Below are 19002 nucleotides of genomic sequence, written 5' to 3' on the forward strand. Positions count from 1 at the left end.
ATAGTTCAAACCGCACTCAAAGGTAGGACATTTCCCATTTTAATAGAAACTTCTGTACCAGAAACAATGGTATCTCCAATTATAGCCCCTCTGGGGTGTAAAATATATCTTTTCTCACCATCCTCATAGTGTATGAGACAGATGTCCTTCTCCATTTTAATTATAACAGTAACTGTCAGTATATGTAAACCCTAGAATATAACTAGAAATTGTTACAGAGATAATATCTATCAGATATCTTATCCGTATTCCGCATATGATACGTATATACCAGAATTTGAAATAAGATTGACTGTACAAGAATATGTGGAGCTCAACATGTCTGGAAGCACCAGAGAACGTTCTTTTGCTAATATTATTACCAGTATTCGATACTGGATTATTCATAGCATTGAATAAATAATTTAATTTCTAATAATTTTTATAAAAAAAACAAAGAAAAAAAAAGAAATAATTAGAATACAATTCTTTTGTTTGTTTAATATTTTTAATTACTAAAAAAATTACATCTTTCGAATTTATTCTTTCAATCTCGACGATTTACAATAAATAGGTTATTATGATTTCGGGTAAGCCGCTATGGTGAAATTGGTAGACACGCTGCTCTTAATAAGCAATGCTAGAGCATAGAATTTTTTAGCAAATAGTGAGTTCGTTAAACTTTCTGTGATACAAACTTGAAGTTCTTTTTTTATTTTTATTCAAGGGTAAATAAATAAAAAAAGAATTAATTTAATTTGAATAAAGGATACCACTCTTGACAAAGAAAAGGTTGGTCCATCTTTTTTTTATTTACGCATCCTATTTTTCCTATTTTTTTTTTTTTTGAAGGGGGAGGGGGTTGCTAACTCAATGGTAGAGTACTCGACTTTTAAGTGCGACTCCATTTTTTACACATTTTTATGAAGCAATTGTTTCGTCCATAACCTCGGTAGGGTTTGTAAGACCACGATTGATCCAGAAAGGAATGAATGGAAAAAGCCGCATGTCGTATCAACTAAAAACAAGACAAAAAAAATTCTAATTAGAATATATATTATTAGCATATATAAGAATATATTATTCTTATTCCATAGTCCAAATAGATTCCAATGTATTCCAATACATATTCCAAACAAATACTTATGATTGTGTATTTTTATATTCCCTTTCTACCGCTTATTCCAAGCTCCAAAATACAAGTCATTTTTTTAACACAAGAGAAGATCAATTTCCATTTCTATAAAATGGGATATGATATATAAAAAAATACATCAAATCATGGCTTCACGTATCAAATATTTTCTTTTTCTATCGGTGCTTCCGGTATATTTCCGGCAATTAATGACTGGGAGAAAGAGACTTTTCACTTACAGTCTCTTCTCTTATTATTTCTATTATTTTATTTAATATTAATTAAAATTAACATTGGAAGGAGCATGTGGCGTTCTACCCTGTGAACATGTTCAGTTTTTTTATGTATATTAAAGCAAGATATAAAATAGTGTTGATCAATGACCATGTTCATCTTAATTAGACACTATATATATATATATCTGTTTTTTTGTGCAATGACCTAGGCTTCCGAATTTCCGCAGGGTGTCTCCCAATTTCAGATAAAATATATCTTAATTATTGATTAATCTTCATAGTACTTTAAGATGCTCCCATTATGGCATTATGGGTATAATAAAACATTTTAGCACCCCTAATAATACTCTGAAATGACAGGTTATTAAATCCATACACACCAACATCAAGAAAGATTATATATATATATACACGCCACTCTTACAGGGTACGGTGGCGGTATTATTTATGACCTTTAATTATATAAGGTCACCATCTAGATCCTAACCCTAGAAAAATTTTAAAAAATATAACTTAGGTTAGTTGTACTGGCTAGATTTTTTTTTTTTTTTTTTGACAAGCACACGTGAATTTCGATCTTGTAAGCATAAATCAATTAATCGAAATTAATTAAAAATAAAATTGATCATCATGCATGATACCTCTTGGTTTCTTAGGTACATGAACTACGATTTTATAATTAAGGTTCATTAGTTAGTTCTGTGCCGCCCTTTAATATATTGTGGTTTGGATAGGAAAATGCACCTCAAAGCATGAAGTGGTAGGACAAAACCTAACAATATAATAAAGGGCATTGATTGGGAAACTCAAGTTTGTCTTTGAATGTTAAGGTTTTTGGGGACTTTCATAGATTGATGCGAGTTTTATATAATAAAAGTCTATAAACCGAAAAAACTGGTCAAATTGCTTAGAGAAATCATATGCTTGCTTTGCAGAGAAATACTGACAACTGTTTTTAATATATATGATGAAAAGGCATGCTGCTTGTTTTTTTTTTTTTACAATATATAAGACCCTCGTCCAGTTAATTATTTTTTATATGATGAATGGAACGGTGTAATACGTTGGTATAAGTTGAAATGGGTGTATTTCACAAGTCTGATGTATAATACAAATCGTTACTTACGATTTGCATAACAAAAGAAATTGTTATTCACGATTTCATAAATCACATTTTTTTTAAATTAAAAATTTAAAATCGTGACTCATAATTTTTTATTTTTTTTTGTCTTATCTAAAATCGTACTTCACAATTTTTATTAACTTCTTTTAATTTTTTGTCTTATTTAAAATCGTTACTCACGATTTCTGTTTATCCCCATATCACTGTATTACACCAAAACATCATAATATTAATGAAAAACACCAATAACAACTCAATATAAAAAAAATAGTCTAAAAATTCTGATACTATGTCATAAAAATATTTTTCTTAAAAATTTAAATTAATAATTTGTATTTTTAATCACAATAACAACAACAACATTATGAAGGTTCTGATCCATCATATAGCAGAATGACGCGACTCTAAGGCTGGACACATCGTCCACCATTACTCTTCCTCTACCAACTGAATCCTTCTCCGCAATAGGATTGCCCACTGACCACAATCCTAACATCTCCGCCTACTACCAAACAAGGGCTGCCGCCGCCGTTGCCCACGCGCCCCTCAATCCACCTTCACCACTGATCCCAACAAACCTTTCAACGTTATCGACGTGTTCAACAACTGGCGCAGACAACCCGATTTGGCTGAGGCCGACGTTGCTATTCGCGCCCTGGCCGCCATCATCAGATCCAGCCAGGCTTCCACCATGATGCAGTTCAAAATCGAGCTCAAGAAGGCCTTTGACTCTCTCAAAGTAATTTCAATTCACTTTCTTTCTTTCAAGAATTGTTGGATTTCTTGAATGAATGTTTCCTTATTAAGTTGCCTTTACTTTACAAGCTTGGGATACGACTTCAATCTCGTTGACTGCTGGCTATGATTTGTTTATGCGTATGTTACGAGGACCTCTGTTTTGTAGTATGAAGATTTTTATTTTCTTTTTTTATCTATTCAATTATTCTATTATAATACGTTGATTTGTTACTGTTGTTATATGATTGTGGTAAATTGAACTACTATTTTTATGTTGATTTGTGAAGGAAGAATAGGACATTATAGTAAATGTGCGATTTTTTTTACTGTAAACGTCATTGAGGACCTAATTACAAAATTATGATTTATACAGGGATCTAATTACAAACTTTAAAGTGTAGGGACCAATTTACAATTTCAGTAAAAATATAGGGACCAACTGTATAATTTAACCTAAATCTAAAGATGATAAAGTTGCTAAAATAGAGAATTAAGAATTTTTGGAATGGTGTAAAATGATCAATTTATAGTCTCTTGGTTCTTCGCTTTAGTTGGATTCACAAGGTAGCCAGCAAAATGTAAGAATGTGGGTGAGATTTGGTGCAAATTGGAAGAGTACTTTGCCAAAAGAATGACATCTAAGGTGAAGCAACTAAATACCATGACATATCAAATTCATCAAACTACAAAATTTGATGGTTGAATAGATTACTAGAATGAAAATATAACAGATGCTCCCGTTGTTTTCGTTGCACGTTTTCGTTGCATCACTATGCAGTGAAGAAGTTGTAAAAGTTATAACACAAGGGTTAAATGAAGATTATAATACTTTTATTATAGAAAGATCTAATATTAGGTAGTCCATGAAAAGACATTTATAAAGACAAACTCCGTGTTTTCAAACATCACAAAGTAAGGCATAATATATAGGCAACGGTGAAAAAATCCTATTTTGGAAAAACACTCGAATTGATTCTTTGCCTGTCAAATAGAATTTACATTATTATTTAATCTATTGTGTCAACAAAATGGTTGCCTTATTGATATGGGGTGGTGGAATATGTATAAGTGGGAGTAGTCATTGCAGTGGAATAAGTTCCTACTAAATCTGGAGAAAGAACAAATTGAAGATTTAACGAATATTGTTAATCATAAGGCTTTAACTTGTGGGAAGGAAGATAGTTTTAGTGCACTCTTTTTTCTTGGAAGCATAGAAGATGATTTTGGAAATGAAAGATCCCATTTTTAAAGAAATAACAAAATTATGAAAATGAGTTATCTTATAGAGGGGAGTTGATCCTTTCAATTTTTTTGTCAATTGTTTGGTAAAGTATGATATTTTACCATTCAATATATTCTCACATTTTTTTTAGTCCACTTAAAGAATCTAAGGTGAGAAATCACACTTTACTAAACAATTGAGAAAAAATTGAGAGGATCCATTCCCCTTTATAGAGCATAGATGATTAAGCAAAATTATAGAATAGGCTTGTCCACAGTTAATGAAGCAGAAATGGTTATTTGGTATGTACATATTTAAAAATTAAATATCTAAAAAATACTTTATAAATTTAATATCTTAAAGCTAATTAAGATAATATACTCTTTTTTTGCTATTATGACGTGAAAATCATTAAAAAAAATTATGTCAAAAATCACAAGAATTGTGAATAGATTTGCTAAATTTGTGGAATTTTAAAAAACTATGTATGCATAATAACAAAAATAAAGAAGGTGGAGAACTTTGAAGCAAAAATTATAAAATTGTATTTCTCATTCTTTGCTGTATGAATACCTAAGATATATACATGCTAACCTGTACTATAATAAACTTAGCTCATCAAATCTTAACAAATCTTCAAAAATGATTCTAATACTAACAGAATGCTGACTCACCAAACTAACAAATTCTAGAGAAAGTAAAAGAAGAAGATATCAAGACAACCAAAAAAAAGGGATGAAAGAAACATCATTTTATTTGTTGTAATTTGTTGATAGTAGACTGATTGGTAACAATTTTGTTTCCTTCTTTGGTTAATTGTTGCTTGTATTCTGATATGCCCCTACAAGCTAGAGAATAGAATGTGTCAAGAATTCCTAATTTGGACAAATTAAGATGAAAAGATTTTGGAGATAGCAGCTTGGTGAGGATATTGGCCAATTGATTTGAAGAATTGATAGAAAGAAGTTTCATGATGCTAGCTTGTGATTTTTGTCAGACAACGTGACAATCAACCTCGAAGTGTTTAGTATGTTCATGAAAGACAAGATTCGCAATAATATGAAGAGCTCTCCTATTGTCATAATAAAGTACTAGAGGGCGATCACAACAGATGTGAAGATCATGTGGTAAGTTGAGAACCATTGGAGTTCACATGTGGTACTTGCTAAAGCATGTTATTCCGCCTCTGTGGATGAACGAGCAACTGTGGTTTGTGTTTTGGTTTTTCAACTAATCAAGGAATTTTCCAAAAAGAAACAATAGCCGATTAAAAATTAGCGGGTATCTGGACAACCGTCCCAGTCAGAATCACTAAAGTCACAAATTTGTAGTGTAGAATTTCTGGGAAAGAAAAGTCCTTTTCCTGGTTTTCCTTTAAAATAACGAAGAACTCTAAGAGATGCTCTGTGATGATTTTGAGTAGACAATGCCATAAATTGACTGAGTCATTGAGTGACATAGGTGATATCTGATCTTATGGTGGTAAGATATATGAGTCGATCAACCAGACATCAATAAATGAAAGGGTCATGAAGAGGAGGACTATCATCTTAGTACAACTTAGTTACACTAACCATTGGAATAGAGGCAAGTTTGGCCCCTAACAAACTAGTATCATCTAAAAGGTCTAAGCAGTATTTGTGTTGAGACAGAGAAATACCTATCGTGAAATGAGTAACCTCAATTTTCAAAAAATATTTTAATATTCCCAAATTCTTGATTCTGAAATTTTTGTCCAAAATTCGTTTAACATTGGCTATCTCAGTTAAATATTTTTCAGTGAAAACAATATCATTCACATATACTAATCAGAGGTAGACTTCAGTGCCCACAATTTTAATAAAAAGACTATAATCAAATACCGTCTGCTGATATCCATGATAAATTAAGAGGCTAGATAGCTTAATATACCACGTTTTACTTGACTAATGCAAACCATAAATAGATTTGAGAAGCTTACATCATTGGTTGGTACGGATAGAGCTTGACCCAGGTGGTAGAGACATGTACACATCCTTAGTTAAATCACCAAGGAGAAATGTGCTGTTTACGTCCAGTTGTTGTATCGGCTAGTGTTTGAGAGAAGCCAAAGCTAAAACTATTCTAATTATTAGTGATTTGACAACAAGAGAAAACGTTTCTAGAAAAGTCACGCCTTCAATATGAAAGAACCCTTGTGCTACAAGTTTGGCCTTGTAGCGCTCAATAGAGCCATTCGGACGCCTCTTTATCCGGTAGACCATTTTACAGCCAATCGACTTAATGTGGGAAGGACAATCCAATAGAGACCATGTTTGATTTAAATTCAGTGCAGCTAGTTCCTCTTTCAAAGCAATACGCCACTGAGCTTGAGTATTGTCTTTCTTAAATGATCCGAGCTCAGGTTCAATATGCATTGATAATATAAATTTTTTATAAAAAGGAAAAAGAGAAGAGATAAAAAGAACAGATGACAGAGGATATATACAAATTGAAAATGAAGACTTTAAGGAGGTGAGAAAGGAGCAAACGTAATCTGATAGATGGTGGAGAGGATGAGATTGCCGCTGACTTCGGCAGAGAGGAGGGACAGTCAGTGACACTAGTTCAGGATGTGTGGAAGGTTGGGTGATTGGAGGTGATGAAGATGAGTCTGGCTCTAAGGTAAAGGTGTAATTAGTTATGATTGAGAAGAATTAGAGGATGTGGTTTCGAGTTGCATGGGTTGAGAAGATGGTAATGTGAATGATGGAGGTATGGTTGAAGTTAGGATCGGGTCAGTAGGTAGGGATGATGGCTCGATTGGGGGAGAGAGAGATTGCTTGTATTATTTGGCCTGTGAGAAATGGAATTGGACTCACGTGTGTGAGATTCAATTGGTAGAGGAATTATGTATGTTGGTTGGGCTAAAAGAAAGAATGGAGTTGGCAGTTTTTTGCATAAGAAAAGACATTTTCTTGAAATAAAATATTTCTAGAAACATTAATATTTTTGTTTTCTAAAATGTAAACAATGAAATCTTTCATCCCATTTTTGTAGCCAAGAAAAATATCTTTTTGGGCTCGTAGATCAAATTTTGATATGTAGGCTAGCAAAGTAGAAACATAACTCAAACAACCAAAAATTTTGAGATCCTCATAATTTGGGTGCCATTTTAAACAAAGTTTCAATGGTATTTTAAAATTTCAAATATAAGAAGGCACTCTATTAATTAAATATATTGCATGATTTACAACATATGACCAAAAATGAAGTGGAAGATTCGATTGAAACATGAGGGCACGAGCAATATTCAAAATATATTGATGTTTACATTCAATTTGATCATTTTGTTGGGGTGTTTTGACACAACTACTTTAATGAATAATGCCTTTGGAATTAAAGGAATTGTGCATCATAAATTCAAGCCCATTGTCCGAGCATATACTTTTAATTTTGGAGTCAAATTGAGTTTTAATCATGGCAATAAAATTCTTAATATGTTGAGGAACTTCACTCTTAACTTTTAATTAAATCATCCAAGTAAAACGACTAAAATCGTCAACAATAGTTAAAAAATATTTATGATTGTAGATTAAACTTTGTTTAAAAGGCCCTAAATATCCATATGCAATAAATCAAAAATAAAAGTTGCTCTATTAAAACTTGGAGAAAAAGATAATTTTTTTCTTTGAAATATGAACTACATCGCGAGATTCATCATGATGTGTTGGAATAAAAGAAAATTGTTTGTGTTAAATATTAAGACATTGTTCAGAAAGATGCCCTAATCTAAAATGTCATAAGTTGGATGGGATGATTTCAGTGACGGACTCAGAAAATTTATGGTGGGGGGCAAAAATAATACACATTATTATCAAAATATATATTAATTTAAATTTAAAAATATAAAAGTGCACATTAATTATTTGAATACAAAAAAAAACCAAAAATTACATTAGCTGCTAACTTTCTTCGCTTCAAATCTTGAAGGTACTTCTCTTCTTGTTTTCATATTTTGAAAATATTGAATAATTGTTTCATTATCAACTTGATTGAATGTCTCTCTTTCTATATATGTAACCAAACAATCATTCAACCACTCATCTCCCATTCGATTACGAAGTCGACTCTTTATGATATTCATAGCAGAAAATGTTCTCTCAACTGATGTTGTTGCCACAAGTAGAATCAAAGCTAATTTCAACAAAATAAATACCAATGGATAAACAATATGCTTTTTTGTCTCAACTAACTTTTGAGATAGTCCACTGATTCCATTTATATTTGAGAATTGATCATCAAGACGCATATCCAATATAAAATTCTCTAGTTGACTATCAAGTGCCAAAAGTTGAGTAGAAGAGAATTCATGTGGATAAAATTCAGCTAAACGAAGCAACTTCTCCTTATCAAATGCAAAAAATGAGTCACTTAGATTCAAACAAGCTATACAAAGAAGTAGCTCGGTATTTACCTCTGTAAAACGATTGTTAAGCTCTTGAAGTTGTCTATCAATCACTTGATAAAATAATTCAACTTGAAAATGATGCAAGTTTGAGACCTTTTGGATTTTGCGCCTTGATCTTCCTTGTGTTACAAATATATCATTCATATTTGGAGCAAGAATATTGTGACTATCACAAAAATAGTAAAACTTCGTTGAGCAAAGAGGACCAACCATCGTCTCTTATACTTTGCAATCGTTGCTTGGACACTTTAATCAATGTCATAGCATTTATAATGTCTTGATCACTTCTTTGTAGAGCTTGAGACAACTCATTAGTAACTCCTAATATACTTTTCATCAAATGTAAATTGAATACAAATTCAAAAGATTGAATATGATTCAATAATTGGCATGCTTCAGCTCTTTGTTCAGGATTATTTCCATCTTCCTCAATAACTTCAAGAACTTCTACCACGGAAGAAAAAATAGAAATCAAGCTAAGTATTGTACCATAATGTGAGCCCCATCGAGTATCACCTGCCCTTTTCAATGTTGTTTCTTGATTTAAGCCACGCCCACTAGAAACATCTCCATTTTGTAATGCAACAATTGTCTTTTGCATTTGACCTTCACAAAGCATGTCTTTACATTTACAAGAAGCTCCAACAATATTGCACAAACTAGCAAGCAAATTAAAAAGTAGTGCAATTTCAACCTGTTTCTTTGCAACAACCACAAGTGCTAATTGAAGTTGGTGAGCAAAACAATGAACATAAAAAGCACAAGCATTTTCTTTTAAGATCAAACTTTTTAAGCCATTAAATTCTCCCTGCATATTAGTAGCTCCATCGTAACCTTGTCCACGTATTCTTGCTAAACTTAAATTATGCTTTGTTAATAAAGATTCCAAAGCTACTTTTAACGACAACGCATTTGTGCTAGAAACATGGACAAGGCCAAGAAATCGCTCCATTACAATCCCTTCTTTGTTCACATACCGCAAACAAACAGCCATTTGCTCTTTAACAGAAATGTCTCGAGCTTCATCAACTAAAACAACAAATAAATCATCTCCAAGATCATCAATAATAACTTTAGTAGTTTCACTTGCAGCAGCTCTAACAATATCTTTTTGAATTTTAGGTGCTACTAGCTTAAGATTTTCACGAGCATTTTTGAAAACACGATCAATCTCTATATTATGTTGAGCAAGAAAGTCAAGAAGCTCCAAAAAATTACCTTGATTATTTGAATTGTGCGATTCGTCATCACCACGAAAGGCCAATCCTTGTCGCAATAAGAACCTGATGCACTCAATTGTTGCTGTTAAGTGAGTTCGGTAATCTCTTTTAGCTTGGTCTGAATGCTTTTGAAAAACAACTTCAATATGTTGCTTTTGCTTCATGAGTGCTTCGCATTTTCTTCGAGTTTGATTATGAGCACTATCATGATTTTCAACATGTGTTTGTAATCGCTCATTCTTTTTCCAATTTGAAAAGCCCTCTTTTACAAAAGCATCACCACTCGCACCATCAGGTTTCATAAGATAGCAATAGAGACAAAATACAGCATCTTTTGAAATACTATATTCCAACCAATTGCCAAATTCATCAAACCAATAAGCATTAAATCTACGGAGAGAAGTTCCAAAATATGTTTGTGGAAAATCATGTTCTCTTGGTTGACAAGGACCTTTTTGCAAATAAGCTCGTCTAACTTCATCTCTGTCATTTGGATCATAATTTGAAATTTTGGGTCGTTGTCCAGGATCAGCTACCAGACTTTCCACATTGAATTCTAAGAACTTCTTTTTATTAGAAGAGACTAATGGAGTGACTTCAGATTCTAGTGGTATCTTTCTTTTGAAATATTTTTCCATTACTATTTCTAAAAATAAAAATATATATTCTAAATTAGTAAATTGATCAATTCACTTTAAAAATTTATATGCAATCTAATTACATATAATAGAATAGAACGAAAGATAAACAAATAAATAATAAGGATCACTAAATTGATGAAATTTATTTGGCTTATGTGGGAAGAAGGTTGAATTTGGATGGCATTTTCAAGAACATCTAATCCATCTCTCATTCTACCTATACCAATCATCTTCAACCTGTTGAATTCTTGAAAGGTGCAAGATAGATGAGAGAAATTAAGTTCACAATTAAGCATTTGAGTGATTTTGGAGACGAAAATTAAATTAAAATAGAAATAATAAAAATAAAGAACATCATGAATAACTAAAGAAAAAAATTTTCAAAATGCCTTTATAATGAGCAATGACACTTGAACCATTAGACATATGAATATTTGACATAAACAAAATTGAGAGCATATGAATATTTCAAAATCCCTGTTTTAGAGCATAAACCTCCTCTTGAAGCTTAGCAATTTGAAGAAGATCAAATTAAGAAAATTGTTCTCTCAAATCTGACCAAACCAAACAAGCAGTGGATAAATATTTGACACTTTGTGTGATAGAATGAGATAAAGAGTAAAATAACCAAGAAAGAACGAGACTATTGTAACATTTCCAGTGCGGATATAGAGAATTATCAGTTGCAGGGAAAGAAATTGATCCAATAAAGATCCCATACTTGTTTTTGGAAATGGCAGCCATAGAGAAAGAGCGACTCCAAGAGTAGTAGCTAATTTCTATTAGGACATGGGTAACAAGAATAGAAGTTAGATTCTCACTGGGGGTGTATGTAGTAAGGGCTGGTGGTGTCAGCAGCAACATTGATGGGAGAGTTCGTCACTAGTGAGGAAGGGGAAGAAAGGAAGGAAGAAGACCACTTATTTGAGATAGATGTTTTGGGCATGAAAAAAGTTGGGTATTGGCAAAGCTTATGTTAAAGCTCTAATACCATAACAAAAATAAAGTAGGTGGAGAACTTTGAGGTAAAAGTTGTAAAATTGTATTTTCATTCTTTGATTTATGAATACCTAAGATATGTATACATGCTAACTTGTACTATAATATACACGGCTCATCAAATCTTATTAATAAATCTTCAAAAATGATTCTAATACTAATAGAATGATGACTCACTCAACTAGCAAATTCTAGAAGAAGTAAAAGAAGAAAATAGCAAGACGACAAAAAAAGAGAGATAAAAGAAACATCATTTCATTTGCTATGCTTTATTAATAGTGGGTTAATTGGTGACAATTTTTTTTTCTTCTTGGGTTGATTGTTGTTTATATTCTGATACATAATTTCTTTAAATTATATTTGATGAATAGAATGAAAGAGACAAAATTTTGAAAGGTTGGAGAAAAAACTGTGAATTACATAATATTTTTTAATTATTTAAAATATTTGAAAATTACATGAACATCTTTAAGGGATACAAACTAAATTGTTTATTTGAGAAGGCAACTCTAAATAGTTGTCTTGTATGGTAAATCAAAACATGGATGAAAGACTTTTCTTTCACAAGTAATATGTTAGATTTCAAATTTTAATCTATGTCAAAATTGATTAAAACATCAATATAAAAGAAATAGGAGATAGAGCATGGGACATGAGGTCCATGTATGTGTCTCCATACTGATCTCTTATGATGACAACGCCAAAGAGAGTGACTTAATACAATCATTTGACATATTTACACTTATTTTGTATGAGATTAAAGTAATAAAATAGAGATCTAGCATACGATTAGTGTTGAAAAACGGGCCAATCCGATCCATCTTGTATTTTTTCCGTCTCGTCCCACCAAAAGCCAGTCATATACCCGCCTAATGGCGGTTTTCCTACAAATAACCTTTTGTTACAAAGAAAAAAATGCAAAAAAATAAACAGAACTACAAACTTAAATTTCTTATGCAACAAAAAAACATAGCAGCGAGATTAAGAAAAAAAAATACAGAAAATATTTAACAACTTGAAAAACATAAAGAGCTTTGTTAAATATTTAACATTGCAGAATTCATGGGAGGCAGATGCAGCCACGGGAGATGGGCGCGGCAAGCATGGTGAGCACAGTAGCATGGTGAGGGCAGCGAGAAAAAGTGCAGATCTAATTTACTTTTAGTCGTCAACACATTATTTTAGTTCGAGGATTTTTATCTCTTTTTTTTCCTGATATGGGTATTAGATTTGGTTTAGGTGCGTTGTTGGGTTAAAAAAAAAAGAGGCGAACACCCATCGAATTTGCCTTTCTTCCGTAGCAAAGTCCATAGGCCGAAACAGCGCGGATTAGATAGGCATTTTTTTAATAGGTTCAAATATCTATACTACTACATTTTGAGGATTTAGTAACATTTTTTTTAACATTTTTTAAAGTGTTAGTAATGGTCATAAAATTAGATATTAAATAACATTTATTTATAAATGTTAGTAAATATATTTAATTTTTACAAAACTTCCTAAAAGTGTTACCTATTGTCAGTTAAAAATCACTACTAAATAAAACAAATCTGATGGGTAAATAGAAACCATTTGCAATCATTCTCACTCCTCCTCACGCTGTGAATACACTGTAAACCCCATCTCGCTCCTCCTCAGACCTTAATCATCTCTTGCTCTACCTTCAGATTCAAATTCTCGATTTCACTCTCCACTGCGCTAAGTATTTTCTCTCTTCATTAATCTTTTTCTATTCACGGAGTTCTTCAATTTCTCAACTATTGCTGATTTCGATCCAGATCTGAATTATCGATGCTCGTTGTTGCTGCCTCTGCTCGCCGCATTAGCTATCGTCATTGTCACCGTAGATGTGCAGTTAGGAAATCCGTTGCTCCTGACTTTGTAGTCATCGTAGAACCGCCTTCGATCTCGGTCACCACCTTCATGCATCGTCTCTGTCCCCGCAAACGCGAACATCGCTGCTGATGACCCCACGAGAAAAGTGGGTTTATTGGACTCGTCGAAAGATGTTCTGATTTCTCATTTATTGTTGCAATCTGCTACTTTCTTCGTAATTGTTTCTAAGAGTAAGTGATTTTCTAGATTTATAGTTAAATTTGATTGCAGTTCTAAAATTGGATACTGAAATCCTGCTTGATCTGACATTGCTGTTGATTCATGTTGTTATTGTTATGGTTGGAATTCAAATTTGAAATCTAAAATTCCTTTCATAGATCATATCTGTGTTACCATGGTAGTAATGTAAGTAATGCAAGAGTGTGATCTATAAACACTTCAGCTCATTTTTAACCTTTTTGCATCAAATTAAGAATAAAAAAACCAACATCATAAACATATAAATGTATTAATTAACAATTAATTAAGAGAGCACCAGTGCAGAGTTTTATTTTATTTTCTAAAAATCTATTTTGATACTTATATCATCATGCTTGTTCTTCTAAAAGCTTAATAGTTGGATAGAGGCATTTTAATGATTTTATAACTAACATGCAGTTTCACAAAGAGTCTATTGGAGTTGAAGCTTAAGCAATGCATATGTTCAGTTTATCTTCTTTGAAGTTTAATTTATATTTAATCTTTTTTCAAGAATGGTAGGCAACAATAATCGAGTTTAAGATTAATTGGTCAAAGAGACTTTGATACTATGTCATGAGTTATCTCTCGAAAAAGTTTATTGGTTTAAGCTGTAAGCTAAAGTCTCAAGAATGAATTTAGTGTGTAATGAAGTTAGTATTGTTTGCATTCAGCCAGTAAACTATCTCCTATTGCATTTGGATTTTCTTTTTTAGTTATTTCATGTCAGTAAAATTTTATATAAGTTATCTTCTTTTTCAAATAGTCCACTTGATATAAGTGCTGCTGAAAGATCACTTGACTTTATGTATGGATGGTAAGTACAAATATTAATATTAATACCCATGCTTTTAAATTATTGATTGGTTCTTAGAATCTAAGTAAAACAGTTATTTGTTATTTTATATAGGTTTATGGAACCTTTGACAACAGGAGATTATCCAGAAAGTATAAAATCTATAGTTGGAAGTAGATTTCCTAAGTTCTCTAAAGAGCAATCTAAGCAACTCATACATTCATATGATTTCATTGGATTGAACTATTATACCACCAACTATGCTTCCAATGCACCTAAGCTATTGCCTGCAAAACCAAAAACCACCACTGATTCACACTTTTCTTTACTTTATCTTTCAATTAATCTTAATATATATATATGTTAGACTTTATTAATGGTGTGTAAATTGTTTCTATAATAATGTCAGCCGAACACAATGGTGTTCTTATAGGTCCAAGGGTATGTATATGTGTAGCAAAATCAAATTTAATTTTGCATTTCAGTTTATGTGGTTTTTTTTGCAAGGTTACTGATTTATTTTTATATGAAGCTTCTTTGCGGTCGGGGACAAGAATCATTAGTGTTTATTTTTGGTGTGTCATAGTATTCTAACACTTATCAGCGTGAAGATTTGTGTTTCTTGTTGTCTATTACTAGTGTTTAGTTTTTGTCACCATATCTTACTTTGACTGGTGCCACCATATCAGCGGTTATTTGTGGTGTCACTTGGCACTTAATGACATAATACACTCCGTTGAATGAGCAAAATATATACTCAAAGGATCTGAACTTGTTCAAGCTTCTTCTGGTTACTCCCCTAGTCCCCTCCCCTTTATAATTTCATATTATCTTCTTTATTATTGTTATTATTATTAAAAAATCATTACTATATCAGCTAATTTTAGCCAATATTATAGTGAGTTGTTAATTTTAGTAAATATAAAGCCCATTGATCGTAAATTTTTGTTGAATTTAAGTTTTAAATATTTTTTAAATTGAATTTCAAATTTTTTATGATTGCATATGCCCTCCCACCATCATTTTCCATGCTTCAAAGTTTAATGTGGGTCAATTCTTAAGCATTTATTTCTGATTTCTGATTGACACTGCTTCTATATATGGCTCCGAACAGGCTCTGGGAGAAGCCATTGCTGAAACCATTAAACTTGGTCTCACAAGCTCCAGGGATGAACTTTTCATCACTTCTAAGTTATGGTTATCTGATAACCATCCCGATCTTGTTCTTCCTACTCTATGTAAATCACTTCAGTAAGACCTACTTAATTAGTTTAATTAAGTTCAATAATACGAATGAATAACTTATGGACTTGTGGTAATTCATATGCAAGAATCTTGGATTAGAATACTTAGATCTCTACTTAATTCATTGGCCAATGAATGCCAAGCCTGGATTATTTAAAGCCTCTTATCATGATCAAAATGACTTGGTGCCATTTGATTTAAAGGGAGTCTGGACTTCACTGGAACAATGTCACAAATTGGGGCTTGCAAAATCAATTGGAGTCAGCAATTTTTCTATCAACAAACTTCAACATTTCCTTTCTTTCGCTACAATTCTTCTTGCGGTTAGCCAAGTATATATTTTTTTCACAAAATTTTTAATTTATATGTATTCAGATTAACATATTTTGGATCACTATTAATAAATGGAAATACTAAAAACACATAACAGGTTGAGCTAGAGGATACAACATTGTTTATTTTACTAAAAACTTATATATAAATAGTCAATTCTTAATATCATTGGTGAGTTAGGGGATACTACATCAAACCCTTCACATATTTGATGGTAGGCTACCAGTTATAGTTGTGTCATTGAGAACTTTTATGGTAACACTGTTTACACTCACATATTTGGCTTTATTATATTAACATTCCAGAACTTGGAGTGCTTAGCTAGAGGTTAGATGCTGATAACTATAAAACAAATTCAGAGCTGAAAAAGATTCATGAAGAACACGGTTACTCCTATATGGTTTTGTTATGCCAATGTTTATTTTCACAATTTCATGTGCCACACTCTCATTTAGAACTAACTCCTAAACTCAAAACAAATAACTATATGCAAATAAGAATGAATAAAATGCAAAAATATGACTTTATGAAAATTCTTGCTGTATGTTAATGCGTGCCTCTTTTACAGATTGACTTGAAGCACATTTTCTGCAAGATGTTTGTGAGGTCTACCCAGAAAAATTGTCAAACTATGAAGAGAAGATCAAAAGCTTCTTTGAAGAGCATCTTCACACCGACGAAGAGATCCGCTATTGTGTTGCTGGAAGTGGTAGGTACAATTTTACTTTGTTTTTCATTGTTCTCCGTCAATACCTAGTGGTAGGTAAAGAAAGGAGGACTAATCATCTTATTTGCTGGAATTTTTCTGATTGTTAAACTTTTTGTTAGTTGTATTATTGTACATCTCTTAAGAATTAAGGTGATGATTTGCTATTTTTTTGTTTCATGCTTGTTCTGATTTATTTTTTATTTTGTTCCAAAAAATTGCTTGCAGAAGAGTAGCATTATCCTAATATGATCATAGGGTGCGTTTCAATGTTTTAAACTTGTTTATAATAATAAAGAACAAGAAATTCATTTTGTATAACTAAAATTTTCTCACTTATGTGTTTGAAATGTTTAGGGTCTTAGAGAGAAAGTGGCAACAGCACTTAGTGCTCCATCTGCTACAAAACACTGGGAACATCTTCAGTTGTGCTAGCTGAAGTTAAAGATGTACCACATTTAGCTTTTTCTCATCGTTCAGTGTATCTTTGATCTAATTCACAACAAAACTGATTTTTTATATGGAATGTTCATAAAGTTTAAGTGCTATAAGTATTTTTTTTCTCATTTTATTTGCATTACGAAGCAAACTTGTACAATAATTATTGATTAATGAAAGAGGTTATAAAAATTTTATTTTGTGAATTTGCGAATTTAATAAAATATTTTATGTTGTAGTAATTAATTTTAGTATATTTATATTGTGTATAATATAAAATAAAAAATAGTATAATATAACTAAAAAAATGTTACTAAAGATCTTTTGTAACATTTTTTAAGTGTTATAAAAAATACCTATAGTAATATTTTTTTAAGTGTTACATAAAATATCTATTGTAACATTTTTTTAAGTGTTACAGAAAGTTATCTATGGTAACATTTTTCTAAGTGTTACAAAATATATATCTATTGTAACATTTCTTTAAGTGTTACCAAGAAAAGTCTATATATTGAAACATTTCTCATAATATTACTATAGAAGTAATATTTTTACTAAATATTATTAAATCTTTAGAAAAATATTAGTAAAACTCTTTAGTAACATATGGTATATTTAACATTTGTTAAAATATTACTAATATATATAGGTAATATTTTAATATAATTTGATAATTTAAATGTTANNNNTATATGGCGATTTGCGGCACATTTGTCACTCCTATATGTTATATAGGTGTGTTACGGCCTGGCCCAAACTCACGCGGGTCAACCCGACCCGAGTTCTAGCCGGCCCAGTACTCCACCCGACCCGGACACGCGTCCCGTACGGCTCGCCCGCAGCCGAAGGACAGCGCCCTTGAGGGTATGGGCCTGACCATTGAAGGGGGCCCACTACTGACATGTATATAAGGGGGAGACTGGCTCTCCCCCCAAGGTACGTCACATTCACACACCATTTCCTCTCCGCCTGCACATATTCTGACTAGGGCGTCGGAGTGTCTTTGCAGGTGGCACCCCCTCCATACGAAGTGCTCGGGACCTCGCTCCCCCAGGACCAGGAAATTACGACCAAACGAGTTTCTCCGCTAACCGAAGCGTTGACCTCAGGATCCTGATCCGAACCGTCCGGTACCCGACCTACCGAACAAGGTGTTTGGCTTGAATTTAAATGTATTTTTTACTTAGATAGATAATATTTGTAAGATTTTTAGTGTTATATTCCTCTTATTTTATTTGAACTTAATATATATTTATAAATAAGATTCCTGTCGTGTCTCTTTTCATATTCATAATATGTATTCGGCTTGCACATCATTTTCCATGCTTCTTTAATTTCCATACTGCTATGAAATTTCCACCTTGACCCAAGAAAATTGAAATATAATTAAATTAAATTCTTGAGTCCACCATTACAACTAACTTCTATCCTTTTAGCACTTAGCAGGTTACATCCTAATTGTCAAGAGGATATTATAATCAGGAGCGTGCTATTTCATCAAATTTGTGGTGAATATGCCAATCTCACAAAATAAATATCTTGACGATATCCAATAATTCATCCAATAATCCTTAAAATTATTGGATAAACTAAGGGTATTTTTTTTGGCACCTTATTATCATACGTATACTAGGATAAATTAATAATATTATAGACTTTTATAACTATATAACTATGTATCTTTATCAG

The 19002-nt window shown here is 32.0% G+C and overlaps 2 protein-coding genes across 14 annotated transcripts; one reads left to right on the top strand and one right to left on the bottom strand.

The window, feature by feature from the left end:
* Positions 8350 to 10720, bottom strand: LOC110272003 (zinc finger MYM-type protein 1-like). Its single transcript, XM_021123755.1, has 4 exons — positions 10225 to 10720; positions 9258 to 9699; positions 9069 to 9179; positions 8350 to 9028 (listed from the first exon to the last, which is right to left on the bottom strand). Exons 1-4 carry the CDS (start codon positions 10718 to 10720, stop codon positions 8350 to 8352), a joined length of 1728 nt encoding a protein of 575 aa, XP_020979414.1.
* On the top strand, positions 13267 to 18567 carry LOC107643560 (probable NAD(P)H-dependent oxidoreductase 2). 13 transcript variants are annotated; one of them, XR_001620904.2, is made up of 7 exons: positions 13267 to 13424; positions 13501 to 13788; positions 15706 to 15842; positions 16040 to 16168; positions 16738 to 16878; positions 17104 to 17134; positions 17233 to 17511. XR_001620904.2 is itself a non-coding variant. In XM_021123679.1 (4 exons), the coding sequence occupies exons 1-4, from the start codon at positions 15692 to 15694 to the stop codon at positions 18187 to 18189; spliced, it is 540 nt and encodes a 179-aa protein (XP_020979338.1). In that variant the 5' UTR covers positions 14950 to 15691; the 3' UTR covers positions 18190 to 18557. The 13 variants fall into 13 exon arrangements, 5 of the variants coding, with proteins under 5 accessions (XP_020979339.1, XP_020979338.1, XP_020979337.1 ...); XR_001620903.2 differs by having other exon boundaries at positions 15706 to 15829; XR_001620902.2 differs by having other exon boundaries at positions 15706 to 16168.

Source organism: Arachis ipaensis, chromosome B05 (genome assembly GCF_000816755.2).
Source record: "Arachis ipaensis cultivar K30076 chromosome B05, Araip1.1, whole genome shotgun sequence".
Lineage (NCBI taxonomy): Eukaryota > Viridiplantae > Streptophyta > Magnoliopsida > Fabales > Fabaceae > Arachis > Arachis ipaensis.